Genomic DNA, 22,355 nt, shown 5'->3' on the forward strand with positions numbered 1-22,355 from the left:
ACTAACCATCATTGCTCCTTCCCTTGGCCTAGGTCCTAGGAAAAACTAATTTATCTTCAACCACTGTCTGATATTAGGAGTGAAGCATGGGCATCCCCAGGGGACTTCAGAGAAGCCACATGACATTTCCAGAGGCATAAATTTCTCCGTGAGTTACTGGAGAGGGGTGGAAAAACAAAGTTGTTTTCAGCACTTTCCTATCCAAACTACCATAGTGATATCCTGCAGTGGCTTACCAATTTGGATTTGGATTTCAATTTCAAGATAAAAATGTTAAGAAATGCCAATGTCTACGGGTTTATCTGCTCCACTGTCTCTCAGCCACCACCCCAGTTGTGTGTCAGCATGGCCTCGGAGAAGTCTTTCTCAAACATTCTCTCTTTTTTTGTAGATGGGCTTATGAGACTTCAGGTTCTGGACATCCAAGAGTTCAAGCCAAGGCTCCTCACACTTAGTAGTCCCTGTGTCAAGGTCAGATCTCCTCCCAACATCCACCTCTTTCTAAACAGCCAGCCCCATAGCAGGGTGTAGAACTCAATCTCCCACAGAGCCTGCCTCATGGCCTCACCTCGAGCCCCTTCTCCGAGTTGGTAGTTCAACCCTTCACACACCCCAGCTCTGCTGAGGAAGAAAGCAGGGCTCATGGGGTCGCTGTGAGGGCTCCCTGTCACCTTTAGTTCCTAGTACCATTTGGCCATTGGCAATGGCAGTCCACAGTTGATACACAATTGTGACTCTGATGATGAAGTGGCTCGTCCCTGGAGCATTGCTGTGGTCTGTCCTGTGCCTTTGCCCATGCTGCTTCCATATCGCAAACCCAAGAAAAAGATGTGAGAGGCTCAGAGCTGAAAGCCCTTCCCATCAGAAAGGCCCTGTGTCTCTCAGTCCTTCAGAGGACCTGGGAGGATAAGAAGCTGAAGCCAGATTCTGCTTGGATCTCTCTAAACTGCCCACAAGTCCCAAAGAACACTGGGTCAGAGCAGGACCTGGAAGAGGAGCTAGGAACATAGGACATTGCCCAGGATCGGGGTTAGAAATTTCCATGACCCCTTCCTGAGTAGTGTTGGGCTCCAATTCTCTAGGCCTTGACTTTCTTATCTGTGAAATGGGATCAAAACTGTCTCAGAGTTGAAATGACCAAATGAAATAAAAAAAAAAAAATTAAGTCATAAGCCAGAAGCAATGGCAAAAATAATCACTTTGACAATCAAAGGCAGAAGCTCCCTCTCCCCCCAAAATTGCCATGCAAAACCTCCTAAATGAGGACTAAAAGGCACGTGAGGGTAGGAGCCAACAGGGCAGAGGATCGGGAGCACTCTGGCTTTTGGACCCTTCTATAGGAAGCAGCAACATCCCTACCTCCATCCAAAAATCACCCACACCTTGATCCCTTCAAATAATAGTCCTCTTGTAACTGGTTGCTTAATATGTTTGCCTCCTGGGTGTCCTCTGCCATGGGGAAGATTCTAGACCTCCACTTGCAGGAGCTGGGCTGTGTACATTGAAGTGGCTGCCATTCCTCATAACGAGATTGCATTCCCCACCTTCTATATGGAATAAAACACCATCGTAGATCAGTGGTTCTGGCTCCAGGACCAAAAGCCCATTAGAAAAGAGAATCCCAGTTGTGACCTTAGTCATTCTATCCTCTTTAAAAAAATATTCTTTTAATGTGTACATCCCCTGCAAGATTTTTCCACAGTGGATTGTTTTGCTTGATATGAAATCATAGGACGAAGACTGGAGGCCACACCGATCACTCACATACCATGTCCTCTAGGGCAGCAGGTTATGAAAGGACTCACACCACCACTTCATAAGTATGACAGTTCCCAGACAGTGACCAGTGTGTACAAGCTGCTCAAGTCATGTTGTCCCTCACCTCCCAGTATTCCCAGGCCCACCTGCCAAGCTCAGAGTAAATGCCTCAACTTGGGGTTCCTCCCTCACATAACACAAACTGTCCTGATAGGAGTGGCAATGTTCGAGAAAGACACTTTGTGTTCCTCCCTATCAGACTAATGACACGAAAGAAAGCAAAAATTGCCCCAGGATTCTTATGTAGAGGAAAAAGAAGAGAAAACCTTGGTGCCAGCCAAAGGGGAAACATGTCTCCTGAGAAGGGATATCACACAAGGTGTCAGGCGCCTTTCGGAAGTAGAGAGATCATAGAATCTGATGGGTACGTGATCAGCAGGACCATGCCTTGACCAGGACCCAAACCTGTCAGGACCCCAAAGACAGACCTGAAGGGAGGGGGGACACTACATTTCTTTATGTTTTCCTCTTCTCAGTGTGTGGCATCGAGTAAATCCCCTTTCTATGCTTTTCCCTATTGCTGTCTCCTAAGTTCATGCGTTGGGAACAGGTGGCCAAGCCCAGACTATGGGCCACCAGGGCCCAGGCTCTGCCTCTAATCACTCAGCTCACAGCTGTAACACTCGAGCCGCGCAAAAGCCAGCTCCCTTGGAGACCACTCAATGTCCCCCACCATTCCCACTTTCTGACAGCCTGACGCTGCACCCACCCCAGGTTGGAGCACCCCCTTCCTCACAGTCCAGTTCTCTGCAGAAAACTCTGAGGGAAATGGAGCCTACCTTCCATGTCCAGAGCAGATGGTGCCCAGAAGGCTGCAGCCCAGCCTCCTAGCCTCCAGGTAGGTGGTCATGTCTGAAGTTCAAAGCCACCCTGAGATCAGACTGAGGTGACATGTCAGCTGGCCAGACTTCTTCCTCACCCCACCCACAGTCACTGAGAGGAGCTCAGAGCCACTCTGGGTTCCACTGAGTCTGGCTTGGTTTTCCTTCTCATCCTCCCCAACCCTCCAAGGACCCCTTCCTTGGCAAGTGACACAGACATAGACATGTCTCAGGGAGGCTTCTGTGGAGACCAACCTGAGACAAGGACCAACTCCACCACTTTATGAATGCTGAAGGAGGGCGCAGTCCAAACCTCCAGAGAGTGCAAGAGCTGAGAAACAAGTACCAACCAGGTGTGTCCTGCAGTGTGTGGACAACTGACAAGGCCTCAAGTCCCACACCATAGCCCCTCCCCTCAAAAGCCTGTACTAACTACCAGAATTGCTGCTAAAAGAATTGCCATCCCTAATGAATTACTTATACTTTCTGGGCTAGCATTCGTAAAAAGAGCCCTGGGGGTCAGATTGGATCAGGGGAAACCACAGAGACTATTAGTCCAGATTCTTGCCTTTCTAGAGTTTCGATAGGATACTGAAAAGCTGGAAGGTCTCATGTAAACGTCCATATGCTAGAAAGTCTGAAAATTCCTTGCCATGTGCAGACACGAAGCTGAATGGAGACGGAGCCTTCAGAGGATGTAGTAATCTCCGGACTCTGAGAGGCCAGGGAGTTGGCAATGGCTGAAGCTCACTTCTTAAGTCCCCTTCCAGATTCCGGGCAGCCTTCCCTTCTCTCTCTTTCCAACAGGAGAAATGTGTAGAGAAAAGAGCTTGGGGCGGGGGAGGTTGTCATTGGAAAAGACAGAAAAGAAAGCGAGTTGTGCCACAGGTTAGCTCCCTGTAAACCTTTACTCATCCCAGCATTCAGGTAAGAAACCAGCCATGATGGCTTATGAAGCAGCTGCCGCAGGATCTCACGAGGATGTGGATGCAGACGATCCAGAGTCTAAGTAAGCATTGGTACAAGGCCCAGGCTCCCCACAACTAACCTTAAGTACAGGGTGTTCCCCAAGGCCAATACTGAGGATCTTTTTCTGTCCCTCTCTGTTTGTTGTTTGTTTGCTTGCTTGCTTGCTTGCTTGTTTGTTTGTTTGTTTTTGGTTTGGTTTGGTTTTGAGTCAAGGTCTCCCACTAAACCAGACATGCTGGGCAGCAAGCCCCCCAAGAGCGGCCTGTCTCCCAGAGATTGTACTACTACAGCAAGATTTTTATGTGGGCACTTGGGATCCAAATTCAAGTCCTCATGCTTACACAGCAAGCAATTTACTCACTGAGTAATCCTACCAGACCCCAAGAATGGTACTCTTTGGCTTTTCTATGGTGTTTGTAGAGGCACTACTGCCACCTAGTGGCGACCAGAGAAACTGCCCAAATGCAGACATGCACCTGCCTAAAGCCAAGAGGCTGGGTTTCCTTTCTGCGCTCTAAATATGAGGGAGTTAGACTCGAAATCACACTAGGGCTCGTTTCCTGTGAAGAAAATCCCCCAGCTCTCTCTCCCAGTGACTGAGATGGCCTCAAATGCTGGCCCTCAACTCCAGTCACACTGCCTGAAGCTTCCTGGGCGGCCTATCCCAATCCCTTGATCTCCTGCACCCTCACTCCTTATGGTAAAAACCCTCAGTTTCTTCCATTTGAGTGAGCAGAGAAGCATCCCCAAGCCAGGCTCTAATCCTCAGTCCCTGCCCCCCTCCATCTCACCTGCTGAAGGATGCGAGCTCGGGAGGCCAGCATGGCACTGTGTTCCTCAATGCCCCTCTGGGAGGCCAGAGAGATGTCCTGCAGGGGAAAATCCACAATGGGGTACACCTGGGAAGAGACAAACAGAGCACCTCACTTTCTCTCCCAGTGCATCCCCCATGGAGCTATGGAAGGTGCCAGGGCTGACTCCAATAGACAGAAGAGGAGGCCCAGAGGATGGAGGGAAAGGCTTCAAGGCCACACAGCAAGCTGAGGAAACCTCTTTGGACATCATTTACCACCTTATGGGCTCAGAGAGCCTAGGACACAAGGGGGTACAGAGAGCCTACACTTCCACCTGCACCTCATGTTATCCTGAACACCATTTTTGAGGACCTACTCTGTGCTGGGCATTATGCTAAGTGCTGAGATACAGCCAGGACTAAAACAAGTGACTCATGTGTCACACCAACATTGAAACTGCCCACTGTGTGCCAGGAGGGAACAAAACAAATGGCACAGAACTCCGAGCAGCAGGCTGGCAGCTTCATACAGCCCAGGCATGAGGTCCCTGAGGTACCACCACTCGCAGCCTGCCATATGAAGTCTCCCATGTGAAGACAAGCCTGTCTCCCTTACAATTCCTCCTTTAGCTCATGGCACTGGCAGCTCAATGTCCTTTTCCACATCCACTCAACATCCCATTCCCCCTTGCTCTAAACCCCGCAGAGGGCCAGATGCTCCAGTGGATGCAAGCTGTCTTGCCACCTGTGCCGAAGGCACACACTCCCCCTTACCGTGGCATTCTCATCCCTGAAGAGGTTTTCCCCTCTGGCTTTGGCAAGCAGCTCCCCGGGGCAGTGGAGGTGGTGTGGAGACACAAACTCAAACAGGCTGTTCTTCCTGGGAGGAGGGAAGGAAAGGGAAGCAGGGCACAGGCTTCAAATCAGTGATCAGCACACCTAGGGGCCAAGACAGCGGCTGGGGGAGTGGAGGGAGTGAGCAGCCTGAGGCAGCAGAGCCAGCAGCTGGAGAGAGTGTGAAGCCTCTCTAAGCTCAGTGTCCTGGCCTAGGAGGAGCCAGTCCCCATGTGCCCTTGCTTGCCCAGGTTTAGCCTAGCCAGGTGCAGGACAAAGGTTTCCTGATCAGAGCACACCCCTGGCCGACCTAAGGTACAGACATCGTTTTATCCCAGGCATCAGAGTTAGGTGCTCAGTGACTGCTACCCTAGCTGGCAGTAATGACAGAATGTGAACTGGAAGCTAGCAGGTGAGATGGCTCGGTGGGGAGAGGCGCTTGCTGCCAAGCCTGAGACACACTGAGCTCAGTATCTGGATCCCATATGGCGGAAGGAGAGAAGCAACTCCTGCAGGTTGTCCTCTGACCTCCACGTGAGGGAGGGCCACAGGACTCACGTGCCAGCACGTGCACACATGCACCTGCACACTTGAACATGCTCATCCTCACACATTGAAAAACACTAACTTAAAAATTAGAATTAAAAACAAACTCAGGGACGAAGCCAGTCTATGTCCCCTATCCCCACAGCCACTCCTTCCTGAACCAGGTGGAAGCCCCTATGACCTCATGGTAAAGGTTCTCTGTACCACACTCCCCACCTCCTCCAGGGCTGGCACCTAGTCGCCACTTACCACATGATGACCAGCTGGGCAAAGTGCTCCAGCTTCCTCTCTCCCTTGCAGGTGGCACATGTCTTGTTCCCCCTCCCAGAGCATGTACTGCACCTGTGGCCACAGTGAGCAACCTCTTAAATCGAAGACTCCCTTATGGCAGTGGTGTGTCCCTACCCACTGTCACCCTCCCTACTCTGGTAGCTGGACCCTAGGACCCCCTAGGAGCCTACCTGCCCCACATCCAGCCCTCGGTTCTTTCGAGTTTTGTTCTCACCCTTTGTGGCCAACCTTGAATCTCAGCCTAGCTGGGTTACCCAGATGGTTACCTTATTCCATCTCTCTGGTAAAAAACAAGCCAACACAAACATGGACCCAAGTCAATGTAAGGGGAGCCACCTTAGAATGCTCTTAGAACTGTTTAGAAAAGAGCACCCTTTCTCACAGCAGGCCGCTTAACCTGGTCCTCTCACCGTTCCTGCTTGGTGACACCATTTAAGCACCTGGATCCAGCTAGACCTGATGCCATCTCAGGAATATATTCTTGGGGCTGTACAGTTGTTTGGGCCTATCAGTGTACAATTTTGCCATAGCCAATATGAACCCAGTTACTTGAAAAATGAAGTAAACTAATGTTCTAACCAGAAGACATTCTTCACTAGTCATGGTAGCAGGTACAATAAAACTTGGCCAGCAAGGTTTGACTGTTAACCAGGCTAATTTTGTACATTTTCACTCCTTGTAGTTTTTCTGTTTCTCTTTAAAGCTTATAAATAGTGACATATGTAAGGCATGAGTTATAAGATGTCACCATCCCACTGTATGCAAAGTCCCAAGAGCAGAGATGAAAGTTATAGGTTGTTTAGCCAACCAACTAGCTAAGCAGCTCCTCCAACTAGGCTCTACGCTCGCCTGATCACTGCGTGACAGTATAAGAAGGCTTTGCCTAGAGCTTGTGCTCAGAGTTTAAACTTGCCCTTCCAGCTAGTTTTTCTTGGCGCTCCTCCCCACTCCTGCCTTCCAACAGAGTCTTCATCCTCTCTTGTGCCCCACATGTTATTGGTGACTTCTTGATATGCCAGGAACATATCATGAGACAAGCCTGTCCACATGCAAAGTCCAAGAGCATCTGTTATGCACAGACTCTGGGGATGCAGCTGAGAGAGACGGAGAACCTTTCAGGGCACAGTGTTCAGAAAGAAACCTAAGACTAGAGAGCCTTCTCCCACCCACCGCAAACCCACTCCTACCTGCGTCGGCCAGAGCCAGAACACATGTGGCATCTCCGGGGCTGCTTGGCTTTGCGCTTGGTACCACTGCAGGACGAACACCTCACCTGTGAGCATGCTCAGTTTCAGCTGCTGGCTCCCAGAAGCAGGGCCCAAGGCCACCCTAAGATGAGCTCACAACACAGCCCCATGACCCTGACCCAGGTCTCTACCTCTCTTGGGCCACAGCCTTGACCAGTGGTTTGAGCCTTGTGGCTTGTGGCTTGTGGCTTGTGGCTTGAGGATTGGTGGCTTTGGGCCCTGCCAGGCACAGGGTTCCAAGACACATCCATAGATCTCTTCTTCTCCTCTCTGATCCCCACCCTCAGGCCCCAAGACCCACCTTCAACCAAGTGTCTGGAAGGAGCCGGAAGTATAGTGGCTTCCAGGTGAAAATCGGAGGTCCTTTTGAGGAAAGTACCCAGGGGTGAACTCCTGACATTCAAAGCAAGCTCAGGGAGGAGGTAGAAAACCAGGAAGAAGGAAAGAAAGACCACTGGTAATCTGGGTTGGGGTGAGGCTGCAGGCGCCACATGAGGAAATCATGGAGGAGACATGGAGAGGAAAGAAAAGCTAGGTATAGCCCACTGGGATACACAGTGATCAGGTGAGAGGTGAGGGCCCAACAGGTCCCTTGATGAGAAAGAGGCCAGATGGGACAGCATGTCAATGTGCATCTGATGACAGGTTCTAACTGGGAGCCTTAGCTTGAACTAGCCTCCAGAGCCAATGGATTCTGTCCTTTGATGTCCTGGCATACTGCAGCAGCCTGGGCAGATAACTCAAGCTCCTTCTACCTCATCTCCCAAGCCCTCTGAACTTCACCTCTCTGAGTCCACCTCCCATGTTCTTGGCCATCCTCCACGGAGGACTCTGTCATGAGCAACTGCCCTCACAGCCAAGCAACCATCAACCATCCTGGGGCATTCAGCTGTGCCCCTTGCAAAAGATCATACAAGCTGGGGTTGTTGACTGCTTACAACCCTCATGGAGCCGTGGGAAGGGTCACAAGGCCTTCGCCAGAGTATCCAGCCACTCTCTACTACCTGTCATATGCAACTCTGCCTCAGGAAGGCAGGAGAGGATATAGGTCTGGGAAGAGGAGGGAAAGGGGGCTCCATCTATGCAAACACGCCCTCTCCCTGCAGGGCAACGAATTTCAGGTCCAGCATGAGGAGAGAGGAGCATCCACACCTCTGTAAGCACCCACCCCCACCTATGCCTTCTAAAGAATCCCAGCAAACTCATTGGTTCTCCAGAATGAACTTCGGTAAACTTGTGTCTAGATTTGTGATTGGGACCTTAAGAGAAGGGATAGATGTTATTTTCATCTTTCCTTGGGCATAGCAACATAGTCCTAGGGTCTATTCTTTTGCAGGGCCCCGCCCTATGCAGATTCTCAGTGCCTGTCAGGAGGAGGGTGAGAAACCCTTAACTAAATCATCCAAGTATGAGGGGGTCACTGGAGGCACCCAATCCGACTGTCCCAGTCACAGACTGGAAATTGGATGGTCCACCTGAGGTACAGAGAGTCTCTAGGTTCTTACCAACCCTGCGATCCCTATGCCCACCCCAACACTCATACAGGGTCAGGTCATATGGCCCACCATGACTCACCATGCCAGCCCCATGGCAGCCGCTGCACTTGTAGCGGCCACGCCCGTGACATTTGTGACATTCCTGAAATGCAAGAATTCTCTGTGGGTGAATGTCCTTTAGTAGGATCCCTCCCAACCCTAGGATGCCATAGGGGAAAGTAAGGGAAACAGGTCCTTTTGGGTAGCTGGGGATCCAATAAGGCCTTGAATGCCAAGCCAAGGTCTCCTGTTAGCACATCCCTAAACTGAGCTTAGGTTTTTCCATATGCTAAGAAAGGGATTCCCTGAGTTCTCAAGCTAGCTCATACTATAGTTTCCTGACAGACTAAACCACAAAGGCTGGTGGCATCTGCAGCTACCTGGTAGCTCCTTCACATGGGACTCGAGAACACATGAAATGAACAAGGTTTGTGTGGAAGGCGAGACACTAGCTGCTAGAACCTATCATCCAATGAAAGTTTTTGCACCATCCAGAAAAGAGTGGAATGCTCTTGGGACCTCTTACAAATCTGGTAACTATGGGAACTCTCAGAGTCAAATTACATTCTTAAATGAATACTTAATGAGAAAACAGACAACTATGAGACAAGAACCCAATGAACGTGTCACACAACCACAAGGTTTCCCACACTTCCTGCTAAGACAGATTTCTATACAACAGATGGACTTCAAACCTACCATCCTACTGACATCCAAGGAAAAGCTCACTAGGGTGTATGGGTGTGTTTGTCGGTATGAATGTTGTATGCTTATATGTGCACAGGCCACGTGGAAACCAGAGGTCATTGTTCAGTGTCTTCTTTCAATCGCCCTCCACCTTCCTTTATGAGAAAAGATCTCACTGAAGCTGGAGCTCACCTCCTGTGATGGGGTCATAGGTACAAGCCCCTACACCCAGCGTTTTCCATGTGGGCTAAGAATCCAAACTCAGCCCCTGTGCTCGCTTAGCAAGTAATCTACCCACTGTGCTTCAGATTTTAGCTTGTGTCCATTTCATTGAGTCCCCCACTTGGCCTACTGTCAGATGAAAAGCAAGCAAGCACACAGGCACACAGCTGCCCTTGGAATGCTGTCCCTGGCTATTTCCAGCTGGCGATAGCCCCCTCGCTGTGTGAATGCTCCCTCCCGAAGATGAATGTGCTGGGTTTTATTTTTACCCCAGGAGTAACCTACCAGGCTGAGCCTGAGGTGCCTTTTCTCAAAGGAGAAAGTCTGATGAAACATAGAAAACCTGGGAAACACTTAGAGATATGGATGATCCAATTGGCCCTTACCTTGACCAGGGAGGAGTGGGGCACTTGGAACTTTCTGGTGTCTTCCTGAAACATCGGAGGCACCTGGACCTTCATATCCCAAAGCCTGGGGGAGGTGCCTCTCTGTGGCCCATCCACCGAGTGGTCTGACACAGAAGGGGTCATCATAAGGACAGTAAAGGAGAAAAGAGAAGAGCTTTTGAGTACCCAGCACACAGCAAGGCACCCTCCTTGGTGTACATCATGAGCTGGAGATGCACCTCCCAGGGTCGAGATGAAAGTCATCCCATCATGTTCTAGTCAGTGGGGAGAACTGAGGCTCCACAAAGGTGAGCATCAGATTCAGTGTTAGTGGTTGACCCACATCCTGAGATGGTCCCCAAGCCCCAGCCTCTTCCCTGCCAAGCAAACTGACTCTGGTCAGTTCACTCACTGGTTACAGGCTGAAATGTCCACTCGCTGACTCTGGATTCACTGAAGGTCTCCAGCCGATACTACAGAGGAAAACATTAATATGTCACAAGTAGTGTCCCTTCCTGATGACTGGGCTGCAGAAGGATGAAGCTTCTACCCGCATGGGCTTCCAGGAACCAAAGTGTGACCCTTGCTATAGGACCCCACCCAGAGCAAGCCCAGATCCCTGTGAAGTTCCTCAGAGGAACCATCTACACAGTAACTCCTGTACAGGGCAATGCTTGCCTGTGGTACATGGAGGCCCCGGGTTCCCTGCTCTAAGCACCCGTGACTTATGATGGGGTCCTTCACCTTGATCCTTATGCACTGACCAAGGGTGAGAAGAGGCCTTGGGCCTCACCTATGCCTAGGGTATGGGGTGGTATGTGTGTACATCTGCATGCATGTGGAGGTCAGAGGATAATCTCAGGTGTTGTTCCTCAGGAGTTATCTACCTTCTTTTTGATGCAGGGTCACTCTCTGGTCCAAAACTGAACAACTGGCTAAGCTGGCCAGCTACAGAGCCCCAGGGATCCTCCTGTCTCCACCTTTCCAGTGTGAGAGTTATAGGCACATACTACCACATCCAGCTTTTTAAATGTGAGCTCTGACCATCATGCATGCATAGCAAGCATCTTACTGACTAAACTATCCCCTCATCCTGTCTCTCTCTTATGAGAGAGGAAATGGAGGCTCAGAGGGGTCAGCTGCTTTGCCCAGGTCACATGGGTCCATGCTGATCACTTCCTCCTCACCTGGGACCTCTCCGCTGCCATGGTCTGACTTACACTTGAAGTGCTCTTGTCAGAGACAAAGACTATGACACTAGTAAATGTGACCTGAGTCTGTCCCCAAGTCCTGTCAGAGACTGAAGCACTTCAGCAGTGTGGCTGTCAGAGGTGAGGTTTCCCCAATGCTAAAGTGCAGACATGGCTGATGAGACATGGAGGCCAGCCAGGGTTTGTAAAATAAAGGGTCCTTCCTTAGTCTGTGCCTCATGGAACGATGCAAGGAAGGCCAGACTTCAGGTCAGCAAGCCTGACTTTGAACCTAGGACCCATCACATCTATGGGTCAAGTATCTCAGTCTCTCCCGATCTCTGGTGTTGGCTCTAGACTCTGGGGAACCACACTACATTGTGACGGACAGTAAGGGCATATGACATGATATCACTTCTTTCCACATGTCTAGTGCCTGTGAGGCTGTCAATCAAGATGGAGAGTTTTATGTTCTGATTATTATAAATACAGAGAATGGAGGCTGTAGAAGAGACTGCTTGCATACACCACCAGGACCAAGCCCCCCCCCCTCCTCCAGTGTTCCCAGACCCCCAGGTATGGCCTCCCTACCCTGCAGAGGGTTTGCTGCCTCAGCTCCTGAATGATGAGGTTGCCAGCAGCCGCCCTGCTATAACAGCAATGGGAGTTGACGAAGCTGAGCAGAGCTTCACGGGCCACCTCCTCCGTCACCACAGGGACTCTGCTGGGGAGAGGGCATAGGAGCACAGGTCTGCGAGGGACCTGTGGGCTCACCACAACCAGTCCCTTAGTGTGCCGGGGAGAACTGGGACCGTACGAGGAAAAGATCCAAGGCCTGAGGGCCTGGCTGTGCTGAGGACGCTGTGCAGGAGACTTCTAGCCAAGGGGACCCCATGACAGGATGCCCAGGGTCCATAGGGCATTCTAGATGGCCTCAAACCCACATTAGACCAAGTATGGAGCTTAGGAAAGAGGCTAAATTGTGAATTTTAAAAATACTAATAAGGTAGTCACCTAAGAAGACAACGTAAAGAGAGAAAAGATGAGTTAAGGACTGACAGTTTCCATGGTTCCTGGGCTCCATGCTTCTGAGCTCAGGGTGGGGCAGAATGTCATGGTGAGAGCATGTTGGGGTACAGAGCAGCTGTCCTAGAGGTCAGGAAGCAGAGAGCACAGGAAGGGACCAGGGACCTACTTCATCCAACAAGACCCACCCCCCAACTGTTTCTGCTTCCTCCCATCAGACCATCCAGCTGTGGTTAGCAAGGGGTGAATCCAATGGCAAGGCGGGTGCCCCCAAAGCCTTGCAATGGGGTGGGAGGTATGAGAAGATCAAGTCTCTGGCACAGAAGCCTCCCCCGCATCTCATCTCCAAACTGCACCCGATGAATGACACCGCTTCTACAGATGGGGTCTAGAGATGATGTCCCATGGTCATAAGGAGGCAGAAACCAACTATCTAAGGTCTCCTCCCTCAGGGAACTGGATCTTGTCCAGAAGAATTGTGAGCATGAAAGATACCAGCTAGGGGCTGGCCCAGCAGCCTCAGCCTGAGTATGGTGGAATAAGTCCTAGCCATCCCTCTCTCTGGAAGGCTTTCTCCCTGAAATTCAGGTGCCTCCTCACAATGCTCTTGCCCCAAACACCTCAGTAAGGAGCCTTTGGCCTCCATCTCCCTCCTCACCATGTGCTCAGTCTCCCCAGTACCCAGTAGACCATATGCTCTCCTAAATGCCATTGTTCCGAGCACAGCCAGGCCTGGTGTGGTGTCTCAAGTGGGCAACAGAGCCAGCCAGCCAGCCAGCCAGCCAGCCAGCCAGTGCCACATGAGTTCGTGCTGGGCCAGAGAAGCAGACACAGAAAAGAAGTGCATGCAAACAGAGGGATGGTAGCCTCAGGAGACCCCTCTAGGCAGACCACATGCTCAACTGCATTGTACACTAGGGAAGGGCCTTCACTGCACCCTTTCTTCACAGAGCTGGCTGGAACCCAGAGCTCTGTGACAAATCCTCACAAAACAAAGAGGGTATACGTGGGCCCCGTGGGAAAAAGATTGGGGGATGGAGGACTTCAGCAACGCCACGGAGGACCAGAGTCAATGTTTAAGCAGAGCACAAGCCAGACAGGCATGTGTCTCCCAAGCTCTGCAGAGGCAGGGCAAAGGCTGCCGTGGATAGAACACACAGAAATGAGTGAGGCTGGATTCCAGTATTACAGGACTTATAGAAACAGCCTGGGGGCTGGGGTTGGCCCAAAGGCCAGAGTTTGCAAAGCCCTGATATGGTCTATGCTCTCCACCCTTGAAGAGCCGGGCACCTTCCAGATTCTCAGGGAGAATCTAGTCACATCCCTAGGGAGATCTGATTTGGTGGGTCTGGCATGCAGAAGGTATCTCCCAGGTTTCTAGGGGCAGTGTCAGGGCTGAGCATTCCCAAAGGGAGCTCCTGTGGGGAAATAGGGCATGTGGAAATGTATTGAGACTCACCTGCACTCCAAGACTGAAGACCAACATGCAGGCTCTGGGGACCTACCCAGGGGCTCCAAGGGCGGGAAGAAGACCTGTCTCCCTAGAGGAGAAGGGGGAAAGACATCAACCTGGCTAAGAAAAACAGGTGGTACAGTGAAAGAAAGGCTGGCCTGGTGCTAGTTCAAGGCCAGCCTGGGCTAGAGAATGAGTTCAAGGGCAACCTGTGCTATAGAGAGACCTAAGAAGGAAGATGAGGAGGATGGCCAGGAGGAGCAGGAGGACCAAGAGGATGAGGAGGAGGAAGAAGAGGAGGAAGAGAAGGAAGAAGAAGAAGAAGAAGAAGAAGAAGAAGAAGAAGAAGAAGAAGAAGAAGAAGAAGAAGAAGCAGAAAGAGGAGGGGGAGGAGGAGGAGAGGAAGAAGGAGAAGGAGAGGAAGAAGAAGAAGGAGAAGGAGAAGAAGAAGAAGAAGAGGAGGAGGAGGAGGAGGAGGAGGAGGAGGAGAATTTCAGGGCCATAGAATTCTCCCCACCCTCCATCCTACCTCCCACTTGGCCATGGTAAGGACCTTAAGACTTCAAGAGAAAGGGGAGCTTGCTCAGCATGGCCCTCACCATCCCCCAACCAGCAAGAGCCCCTGGAAGAAGCTGTAGTAACCATGACCCCCTGCTGACTCACCATGCCCTTGAAGAAGCCAGTCATAGCTGGGCAATCCCTCCAGGAGCTCATCAGGGGGCATCACAGGACTCTCAGCCTCAAAGCTGAGGTCAACCATGCCTGCCATGAAGATACAAAGAGTCAGGGGTGGGAGAGGGGCACAGTGTGCCAACCTTTGCAGTGCCAGGGGAGATGGCACAGAGTTATCAGTGACTTTAGGGGAAGCTGAAAGCTGAGGGACGGAGCACACAAACACCTCATTCTTTGGGGGAGGGCGCTTCTACCAAACCCTAGATAGGGTGAGGTGTAGTTTACTGGTAGAGAGTTTTCTCTAGCATGCACACGGACCTGGGTCTGAACCCCACTATAAAACAAACATCAGAGAACCCTCTAGATCTTCACTTCCACCAAAAGTAAATGCTATGGCCCATTCCTTCTAGGCTGATACAGTTGGTGACCAGACCTCCAAGCAGGTCTTACTCTCAAGGAGAGCAGCCAGGCCGGTGAGGAAGACAGAGCTGAGGGAGGCTGAAGATTGCAACTTGAGACTGGGGGGACTGTGGAAGGAGAAGGGGAGTATCATGAAGTCCGCCCCGCCCCTGCCACCCTTCATTAGGAATGCTTTTCTCTAACAAACCACCCGCGCGCCTCTGGGGCTTTTTCTCAAGGTCAGCAGCATACAGGGGAAGGTTTTTAGCTAGAGGGGGCATCCATCTTGGCGGTAAGATGCGTGGCTGTGATACAAAGTAACAGGGTCCCAAACTCTTCCAATTGTTTGCTTTGAGTGAGGTTCCTTTAAAATGTTTACCAACCAGGGACCAGACATCAGCTGCTGTCTTCTGTGAAGGGACAGATGAGAGATGTTTGCACTCTGTGGGGTTAAAAGTCCCTGTTTCATTTACTGAACGTCACTGTTGGCATGAAAACAGCCACATCCTGCTGAATAAAGGAGACTTTGTCCCAATCCAGTATTTTGTAAGGAATAAGGTAGGGGTCAGGGTTGACTCCTGATAAGCATCTTGCTGTCTATCTTGGACCCTCACCTGCCAGTTTATGGAAATGCTCCCCTGTAGGGAAGGATTGGGGGTGGTCAGGAAGGTAGAGTCTGGACTAGAGGGGTCTTTCTGGGCCAGGGGAATCCATCCACTGTAGTTCCAAGACTAGGGCTGGATGTCGCCAAGTCCCAGAGGGGTCAAGGGTCACCATGCCTGCATGTTGTTATCGACCTAGGCTTTCCACCATGCCATCCCAGATGTCACACAGATCTGCATAACCTACGCCCCCCCCCCCCGCCCCATCAAAATAGAGTAAGTCACATCAGTGCCCATATAACGGGACTGTGTGAGGCAGCCTCCAGCCCTGAGCTTGGCATATAAAAAAACCACTCTGCCCCTGTGTTGAACTTGATGTATGTTCCTTTAAACTAGAAAACAACCATGAAAATGTCAAGTGTGGGAAGAAAGGCCACTTCTGTCTCCTGGGGCAGCCCTGGCTGTCAGGCTGCCTTGGGTCAGCTAGGGCATCAAACTCCAGCTCTTGAAGGGAAGACAGAGAAAGGCCATGTGGCAGCAGTGGCCTCCTAGCAACCAAATAGCAGGGACAGGAAGATAGGAAGAATGGGAGGTGGGTGACTCTAGTCTCATCCATCAACCTGGAGCTACTCTGACCTCTGGGGCAGTCCCAGTACCTCAGTGCTAAATTCATGTCACCATTCTATCCAAACAAGAAAGGACTCCAGGGTGACACCCAGAAGGGCTCATTTCTTGTGTCATAAGAGGAGCATAACAGGGCTATAGAGGTTACCCTCATTGCGCCACACTGTTCCCAGGGCACTGAGATGAGTTTAGGGGCAGCTATATGGCTGAATACCCCACCCTGTCACATACAGTGTTATATAAGGTCACACAGGAGCACTGTCCCCATTCTATATGATTGCTACCCTTCCCTAATCATATAACACCCAAATGAGGCCTGGAGATGCAACCTGAGGCCACCAGCCTACACAAGCAGAGCAGAAAGAAGTAAGGGCTTAGAGCTCAGGCCCTGCCTTTGTGTCCTCAGGGTCTCTACACCTGTCTCTATGTCCCCAAGCAATCTGCTGCTGAGATTTGCCTTGCAATGACAGATGGAGAGGCGGGGTCTCTGCTTGCCAGCCACAAACTAATTTTCTTTTGCATAAAAAAAAAAAATGTTCTTGTGGAGGAAAACACAGTTAACAGAGTAGCCCTGTCGTCTTTTATCTTCCACAATGTCGTTCTTTCTGGCTCAGAACCTTCTCCGTCTTAACAGGATCCCAGTGTGATCCTCTCCAGAGAGCCAGGATGCTCATCACTTCATGTCCCACTCCTCACCCCTTTCAGTGTGTGAGCGCCCCCTCTGGACACTGGAGAAAAGAGCAGGCATTCAGTAGGCACACAGGAGCGTCAGGCATGCAAAGCGCCCCATATGTGCATGAGTGTGTGTGTGGCTAGAACTTCACTTAAGCATGTACAAGAGACATTCAGACCTCTCTATGTCCACCCTTCCTATCACACCCCCCGCCTCTGAACCCTCAGCTCTCTGTTTCAGTCCCAATAGCCTTCGAAAACAAAGTTCAGAGAGGTTGAGTGAACTGAGCCGAGTCACCCAGCAATTAGGAGGTAGAGCCTGGAGCAGAATCTAGATCTGACGTGCTAGGCTAGCCTAGTGGGAAGGGAAGTGCCATCTGTAAATTCAAAGTCTTCTAAGAAGCCACAGCTTAAGGGAAAAAATAAAAAGATGGCAAAAAGATGGCACTGGGCGGGCAAAGACCTTCAACTCCTGGGTCCATGATGTTCCTGGGTCACAGATGTCTTTTTAGGGATCCCCATAAAAGCGCTGAGCCTTTCATTGTACCCTCAGAAAAGCCATTCAATGATACTGTACCCATATCCTCATATTCAAACCTCCTAACCCAATTTCCTTTTACAAAGGGGGAAAAATGGAGACACTAAGATGTTAAAGTGTCTTGGCCCAAGACCACACAATGCAAGCCAAAGCCAGGACTTGAAAGATGGAGATGACTCTCCATCCACTGCTGCTCCAACAACCACCACATTGCCTGTCAAACTCATGGAGAAAACTTTCCTTTATTTAAAAGCAGTCCCTTTCTCTGAAACCTGTTCCCTCCTTGGGTTTGAAGCAGCCCTTCGCTTCCATTGTATTTCTGCCCTGCCAATAACAGACTGGAGTCACCGGGGCTGTGACACCAGCAGTAATGAGCAAGCAAGAGGGGATGGAGATCTGGGCAGTGGTGCTGTGGCATTGGCTGCATCTAGGAATGTGACAGAAGAATACTGAGATTTTCCGGCTCTTATCAGGTTGGAGAAGAGAGTGGCCACTGTCACCTGGAGGAAGAAGGGAAGAAAGAACCAGCACACATGACATGGACAGGCCACAGAGGGCAGGAAGGTATCCATGGGGTAGCTATGGCTTTCTGCCCATTGCCCCAAGGCAGATAATAGAGAGGCTGTGGGCTGTCTTTCCAGAATAAAGAAAAAGAAGGAAGACAAATAATCAGAACAGAGATGCTGATGGAAGACAGGTGATGTGGAGCCAGGTCTTGCTCAGTGTTGGCTACAGAAGTGGTCCCCTCCATCCCAGTCTCTACTCACTGTCCTCTTCACTCTGGTCCCTGTCCATGGTTGAGGCGTCCAGCCAAGTAATGAGTCTGTGCTCCTGAGGACCGACGTTCCAAGCTGAGGGACTACCCTCAGCCCCTCCCAGACCATTGTTACCGATCCGGACATAACAGAAGCAAAGCCACCATATGCCCAGCAGAGCAGAGCCCCACCCTCTGTCCCAGGTCCTTGAGAGTCCCACAAAAGCCTTTCCCTTGCCAAGTGCACGTGGAAATTCTAGGGACCTAGGTCCCTGCTGCATTCAGTGTGGGTACTCACATCCTGCCATTGTTCCCAGCCAAGACTCAAATCCTTCTCTGCCTGACATAAGCCCAAGAACCAGCTCATCTTGGTTCTCCATACACCAATCCAGAACAGGCTTTTAAGTCCCTCAGGAGCACAGGGAACTGGTGAGCTACCACAGGAGACTGCCTGTCAAGGGAGAGACTACATAGGTTCTCAGACAGCCTGGGATGCCTCAAGTCTAGGCAGCAACAGTCTCTTGTCTTTTGAAGGCTTGGAGCAGGAGGGCACACAGCACATCACAGACAAAGCCAGGGCTCCAGCCAGGGTGTTATCTCTACCTAAGCCCTGGGAAGCCCCTGTAGGGTTGGTTGGGGAAGTGTGCTGGAGCTGGAAGACAAGACTTCAAGTGTCTAGAGAAAAACCCTACCATTGAACTAAGCCCCAGATTTCTCTGAATTGTGTGTATGTGGGCATGGGCGCGTGCGTGCGTGCGTGCGTGCGTGCGTGCGTGCGTGTGTATGTGTGTGTGTGTTCAGGTATGCATACACATGGTGTAGATACCTCTGGTGTTGATTCTCAGATACTGTCCACATTTTGTTTGAGACAGTGTCATCAGCCTGAAACTTCACCATGCAGGCTAGGTTGGCTAGTCGGGAATCCTATCTCTGTCTCCCACCTCACTATCACTAGAAATATAAGTCCATCCTACTGCATCCAGCTTTTCATATAGATTTATATAGATTCTGGGGATCTAACTCTGGTCTTTGTGCTACACACCTTGTGCTTTACTGACTGAGCCATCCCTACAGCGCCCTCTGCAGACTTGGAAAGGTCTTTACAAGCCTTTTGCAGTGAGACAGAAAATCTTTCTTCCCTCACTCTAGGAAGGCCATCCCGCTCTTCCAGATGAGTCTAAATATTAACCACCGAAGTTGGCTTCCCAGCGATAGGTGTAAAGGGCTTGAAAGTTGGTGCTACCCCTCCACCCCCATGTGGCCTTGGCAGGGCTTCCTCTGGAGCTGGGAGTATCCCTAACCAAGGTCATGGTGCTCTGGTCTGACCTGAGTGGCCTAGCCCACCAGTATTCATGGGGATGTTTCAGGACACTCCTTAACCAAGACAGGCTCACTGTCACTCTGGAAAGCCTGGGTGGCCACAGTGCTTAAGAGACAGACAGCTCCTGTGCTGTGTGAGCTACCTTCCCCTCCCCACTCACTGCCACCCTCGAGAGGACGCTGGGATCAGCAGCAGAAATGCCACACAAGCTTGACTTTAAAACAGGCAACTCGATCCTCATAGATGGGTTTTTATTATGGATAAAAGTGCTGAAGTTCCTCACCATGAGAGTTGTAGGAATTTTATCTCTGCAGACACAGGAGTAAGAACAGTGCCCTGAGGAAGGAGCTCAATCTATGGGTACTTGCTTACACTGAGCAATAATTCCAAGCCAGGGGAATGGCATTCACAGATACCGCTGACCATGGATGTGAGTGCTTATATCTGTGTGTATGTGTGAGAGCATGTCTGAGTTTAAACCTGATGCGTGACCAATCAACAGACAGGTATACAGATGACAGACAGATAAACCAACAACAATGTAGTTGTAGCTTAGTTAAAGTGACCCACCATTTTACATGGGATGTTTCATGCAGCAAGCCATGCTTGCCTAAACTCCTCTGACATTTGAAAGAAGCAGCCATAGGGTGTAATTTCAACAGCAAGCAGAAAGGAACAGAATATTAAACAGGGCTGAGTATTAGTAGTTATAGAAATATCAAGGCTGCAAATCTGCTAGTGGCCACTATCTCTCAGGAATCAGGAAGTACTCATCAACAAGAGTGACAGTCTTGGCTATACCCCTGCAAGTCTAAGAGTTCATAATAGCTCTGTCTCCCCAGGAGGAGGAGACTCTGAATGCTTCGTCCTTCAGGTTTTTAGTGTGAGATGTCAGGAAGAATGCAGTGGGGTCTTGGGTGCTTAGGGGCTGTGGTATTGGAAAAATGGTAGGACCTGGGTCATGTGGAAGAGCTTTAAGGAGCTGCCATAAACCTTAGGGACATAGAAAGGATGCAGATTGCCTGGTACCATGCTAGAAGCAATCTTCCCTTCCCTGATTACCTTGTGATACTGGTGGAAAGTGAGAGCCAGCTTTAACCTGGCCCATGTCCTGTCCATTTGAACCAAGAGACAAATGGGGATTTAGCTCAGTGGTAGAGCTCTTGCCCAGCATGCACTGGGGAGCAGGGTAGAGAAGCTTCTAGAATCTTCTTATCTTGCTTAGGGATTAATAGGGGACACTGTGTGGAATAGAATGTCTGAGTGAATTGGGAACAATTACACCCATCACCGTGTTGCTTCTCTGTTGTGAGCAAGGGCAAGTACTACCCATCTGAGAAATCAGACCAGTGTGAGGTTAAAGCTGGCCCTCACTTTCCACCAGTATCACAGGGTAATCAGGGCAGGGACAATTGCTTCTAGCATGGTACCAGGCAATCTGCATCCTTTCTATGTCCCTAAGGTTTATGGCAGCTCCTTAAAGCTCTTCCACATGACCCAGGTCCTACCATTTTTCCAGTACCACAGCCCCTAAGCACCCAAGACCCCACTGCATTCTTCCTGACATCTCACACTAAAAACCTGAAGGACAAAGCATTCAGAGTCTCCTCCTCTTATAGGCTGACATCGGAACACCTTGTTCCCAGAAACCAACATAGTGTCCTCTCCTCATTCTGTAGATCCTAGGTATGCCATGGTGGCAGGGAGCATTAGGAACTGGCTGAGCTCTCAATACTGCCTCGAAACCCTCTCATGTAGTTGTCTTTGAATATGATGGGAAGGGGGATGCCCAGAAAGGAAGGGGAGGTCTAAAGCTGTCTTTAAGTGTTTAAAATGCTTTTTTGGGATAGTAACAGCAAAATTAATCTCAGGACATTATGGTGGTAGACATTCTGAAGGGGGAGTCATTGTCACCCCTACCAAACACCCATATCTGGGTGACAGCACAGGAGCTGTCTAATGCTTAAACCAATAGCAGAGCATAGTAGCTGTGGCTTCAACAGCAGGTAAAGCACACTCAGCGCCCAGCTCTTTACACTGGTTTGGAAGCAGTGCCTGGAAGACAAAGAGCAGGGCTCTTGCACAGCATGTGCCTGTTTGGCTTCACTTTCTACCTGGTCTTGCCTAGCCAGTCCCCTCTACCGCCATCAGCACTGCCCTCTTCCTCCCCGAAAAACCTCTGCAGGCACTTGACAAGCACTGGCCTTTCTCCATTCCAATGGTGGCCAGCACATCTGCCTAAAATTCCCACTTAGTTTACCTCCTGGGGTGGTCCCAGGCTCTTGAGTCTCTGTAGGTGAACAGGTGTCAAATATGTGAATCTACCTCCTTCTCCTGACCAAGCCAGTGTAAGGCAGAACTCTAAGTGTAGATGGTTTTATAAGTCAGGTGACTCCAGCTTGAGCAGTCTCTACTTATAAAAAACGCTAGATGCAGACAGCCAGATCAGATCAGTACAATACAGTCCCTGATCGTCTACTCTTTAAGAGTCACTTCAATATATAACCAATTAACACACTCCTATAACCACGCCAGAAACTGAAGTAGGAGGATCACTACACACTCAAGACTAGCCTAGCCTTCAGAACCAGCTCTATTCTAGTCATGGCTACACACCAAAGACCTTGTCTCAAAACAAACAAAATGAGTCTGAGTCAGTCAGTGGAATCAAGACCTTTTTCCTGAAGCTAGCCCACTCTGTGTGGGACTTTCCTCAACTCAGATGAAAACTCAGAGAAACCTAGGAACTTAAGGAGGTTCTCTGTTTCCGGCCCCAGGCCACATCCTTGCTCTCTTCCCCCAAGGCACAGATCTAATGGCCCAATCATTTTTTCTGCGAATGGATCATTTTGCAACTTTGGAGCATCTCCTCTGGTGCTGTGTCAGCCAGAGACAGATGAAATCTGAACAATGCCAGGAGTTTCAAACAAAGACACATCATTTTCTGCATCATCT

General features: G+C 50.3%; 1 protein-coding gene and 1 long non-coding RNA gene across 4 annotated transcripts in view; one reads left to right on the top strand and one right to left on the bottom strand.

Annotated features, from left to right (window-relative positions):
* Ssuh2 (ssu-2 homolog) overlaps nt 1–18,137 on the bottom strand; it is a 30,068-nt gene extending 11,931 nt beyond the window's left edge. For 2 of the 3 annotated variants that reach the window (XM_031382830.1, XM_031382829.1), the window contains exons 1-11: nt 18,093–18,137; nt 14,482–14,580; nt 13,825–13,906; nt 11,931–12,063; nt 10,562–10,622; nt 10,150–10,274; nt 8,895–8,957; nt 7,260–7,345; nt 6,031–6,123; nt 5,176–5,281; nt 4,400–4,507 (exon numbers count right to left, since the gene is read on the bottom strand). In XM_031382830.1, coding sequence (XP_031238690.1) covers nt 4,400–4,507; nt 5,176–5,281; nt 6,031–6,123; nt 7,260–7,345; nt 8,895–8,957; nt 10,150–10,274; nt 10,562–10,622; nt 11,931–12,063; nt 13,825–13,906; nt 14,482–14,580; nt 18,093–18,120 — 984 coding nt within the window. In that variant the 5' untranslated portion in view covers nt 18,121–18,137. The remainder of the gene's footprint in view (nt 1–4,399; nt 4,508–5,175; nt 5,282–6,030; nt 6,124–7,259; nt 7,346–8,894; nt 8,958–10,149; nt 10,275–10,561; nt 10,623–11,930; nt 12,064–13,824; nt 13,907–14,481; nt 14,581–18,092) is intronic. The other variant, XM_031382831.1, reaches the window with a different exon arrangement.
* On the top strand, nt 93–2,645 carry LOC116099376. Its single transcript, XR_004122237.1, has 3 exons — nt 93–148; nt 392–471; nt 2,511–2,645. It is a non-coding gene; the product is annotated as an uncharacterized LOC116099376 (long non-coding RNA).
* Nucleotides 18,138–22,355: the final 4,218 nt, after the last annotated feature.

The sequence above is a fragment of the Mastomys coucha genome, unplaced genomic scaffold (assembly GCF_008632895.1).
Source record: "Mastomys coucha isolate ucsf_1 unplaced genomic scaffold, UCSF_Mcou_1 pScaffold20, whole genome shotgun sequence".
NCBI classification, from domain to species: Eukaryota; Metazoa; Chordata; class Mammalia; order Rodentia; family Muridae; genus Mastomys; species Mastomys coucha.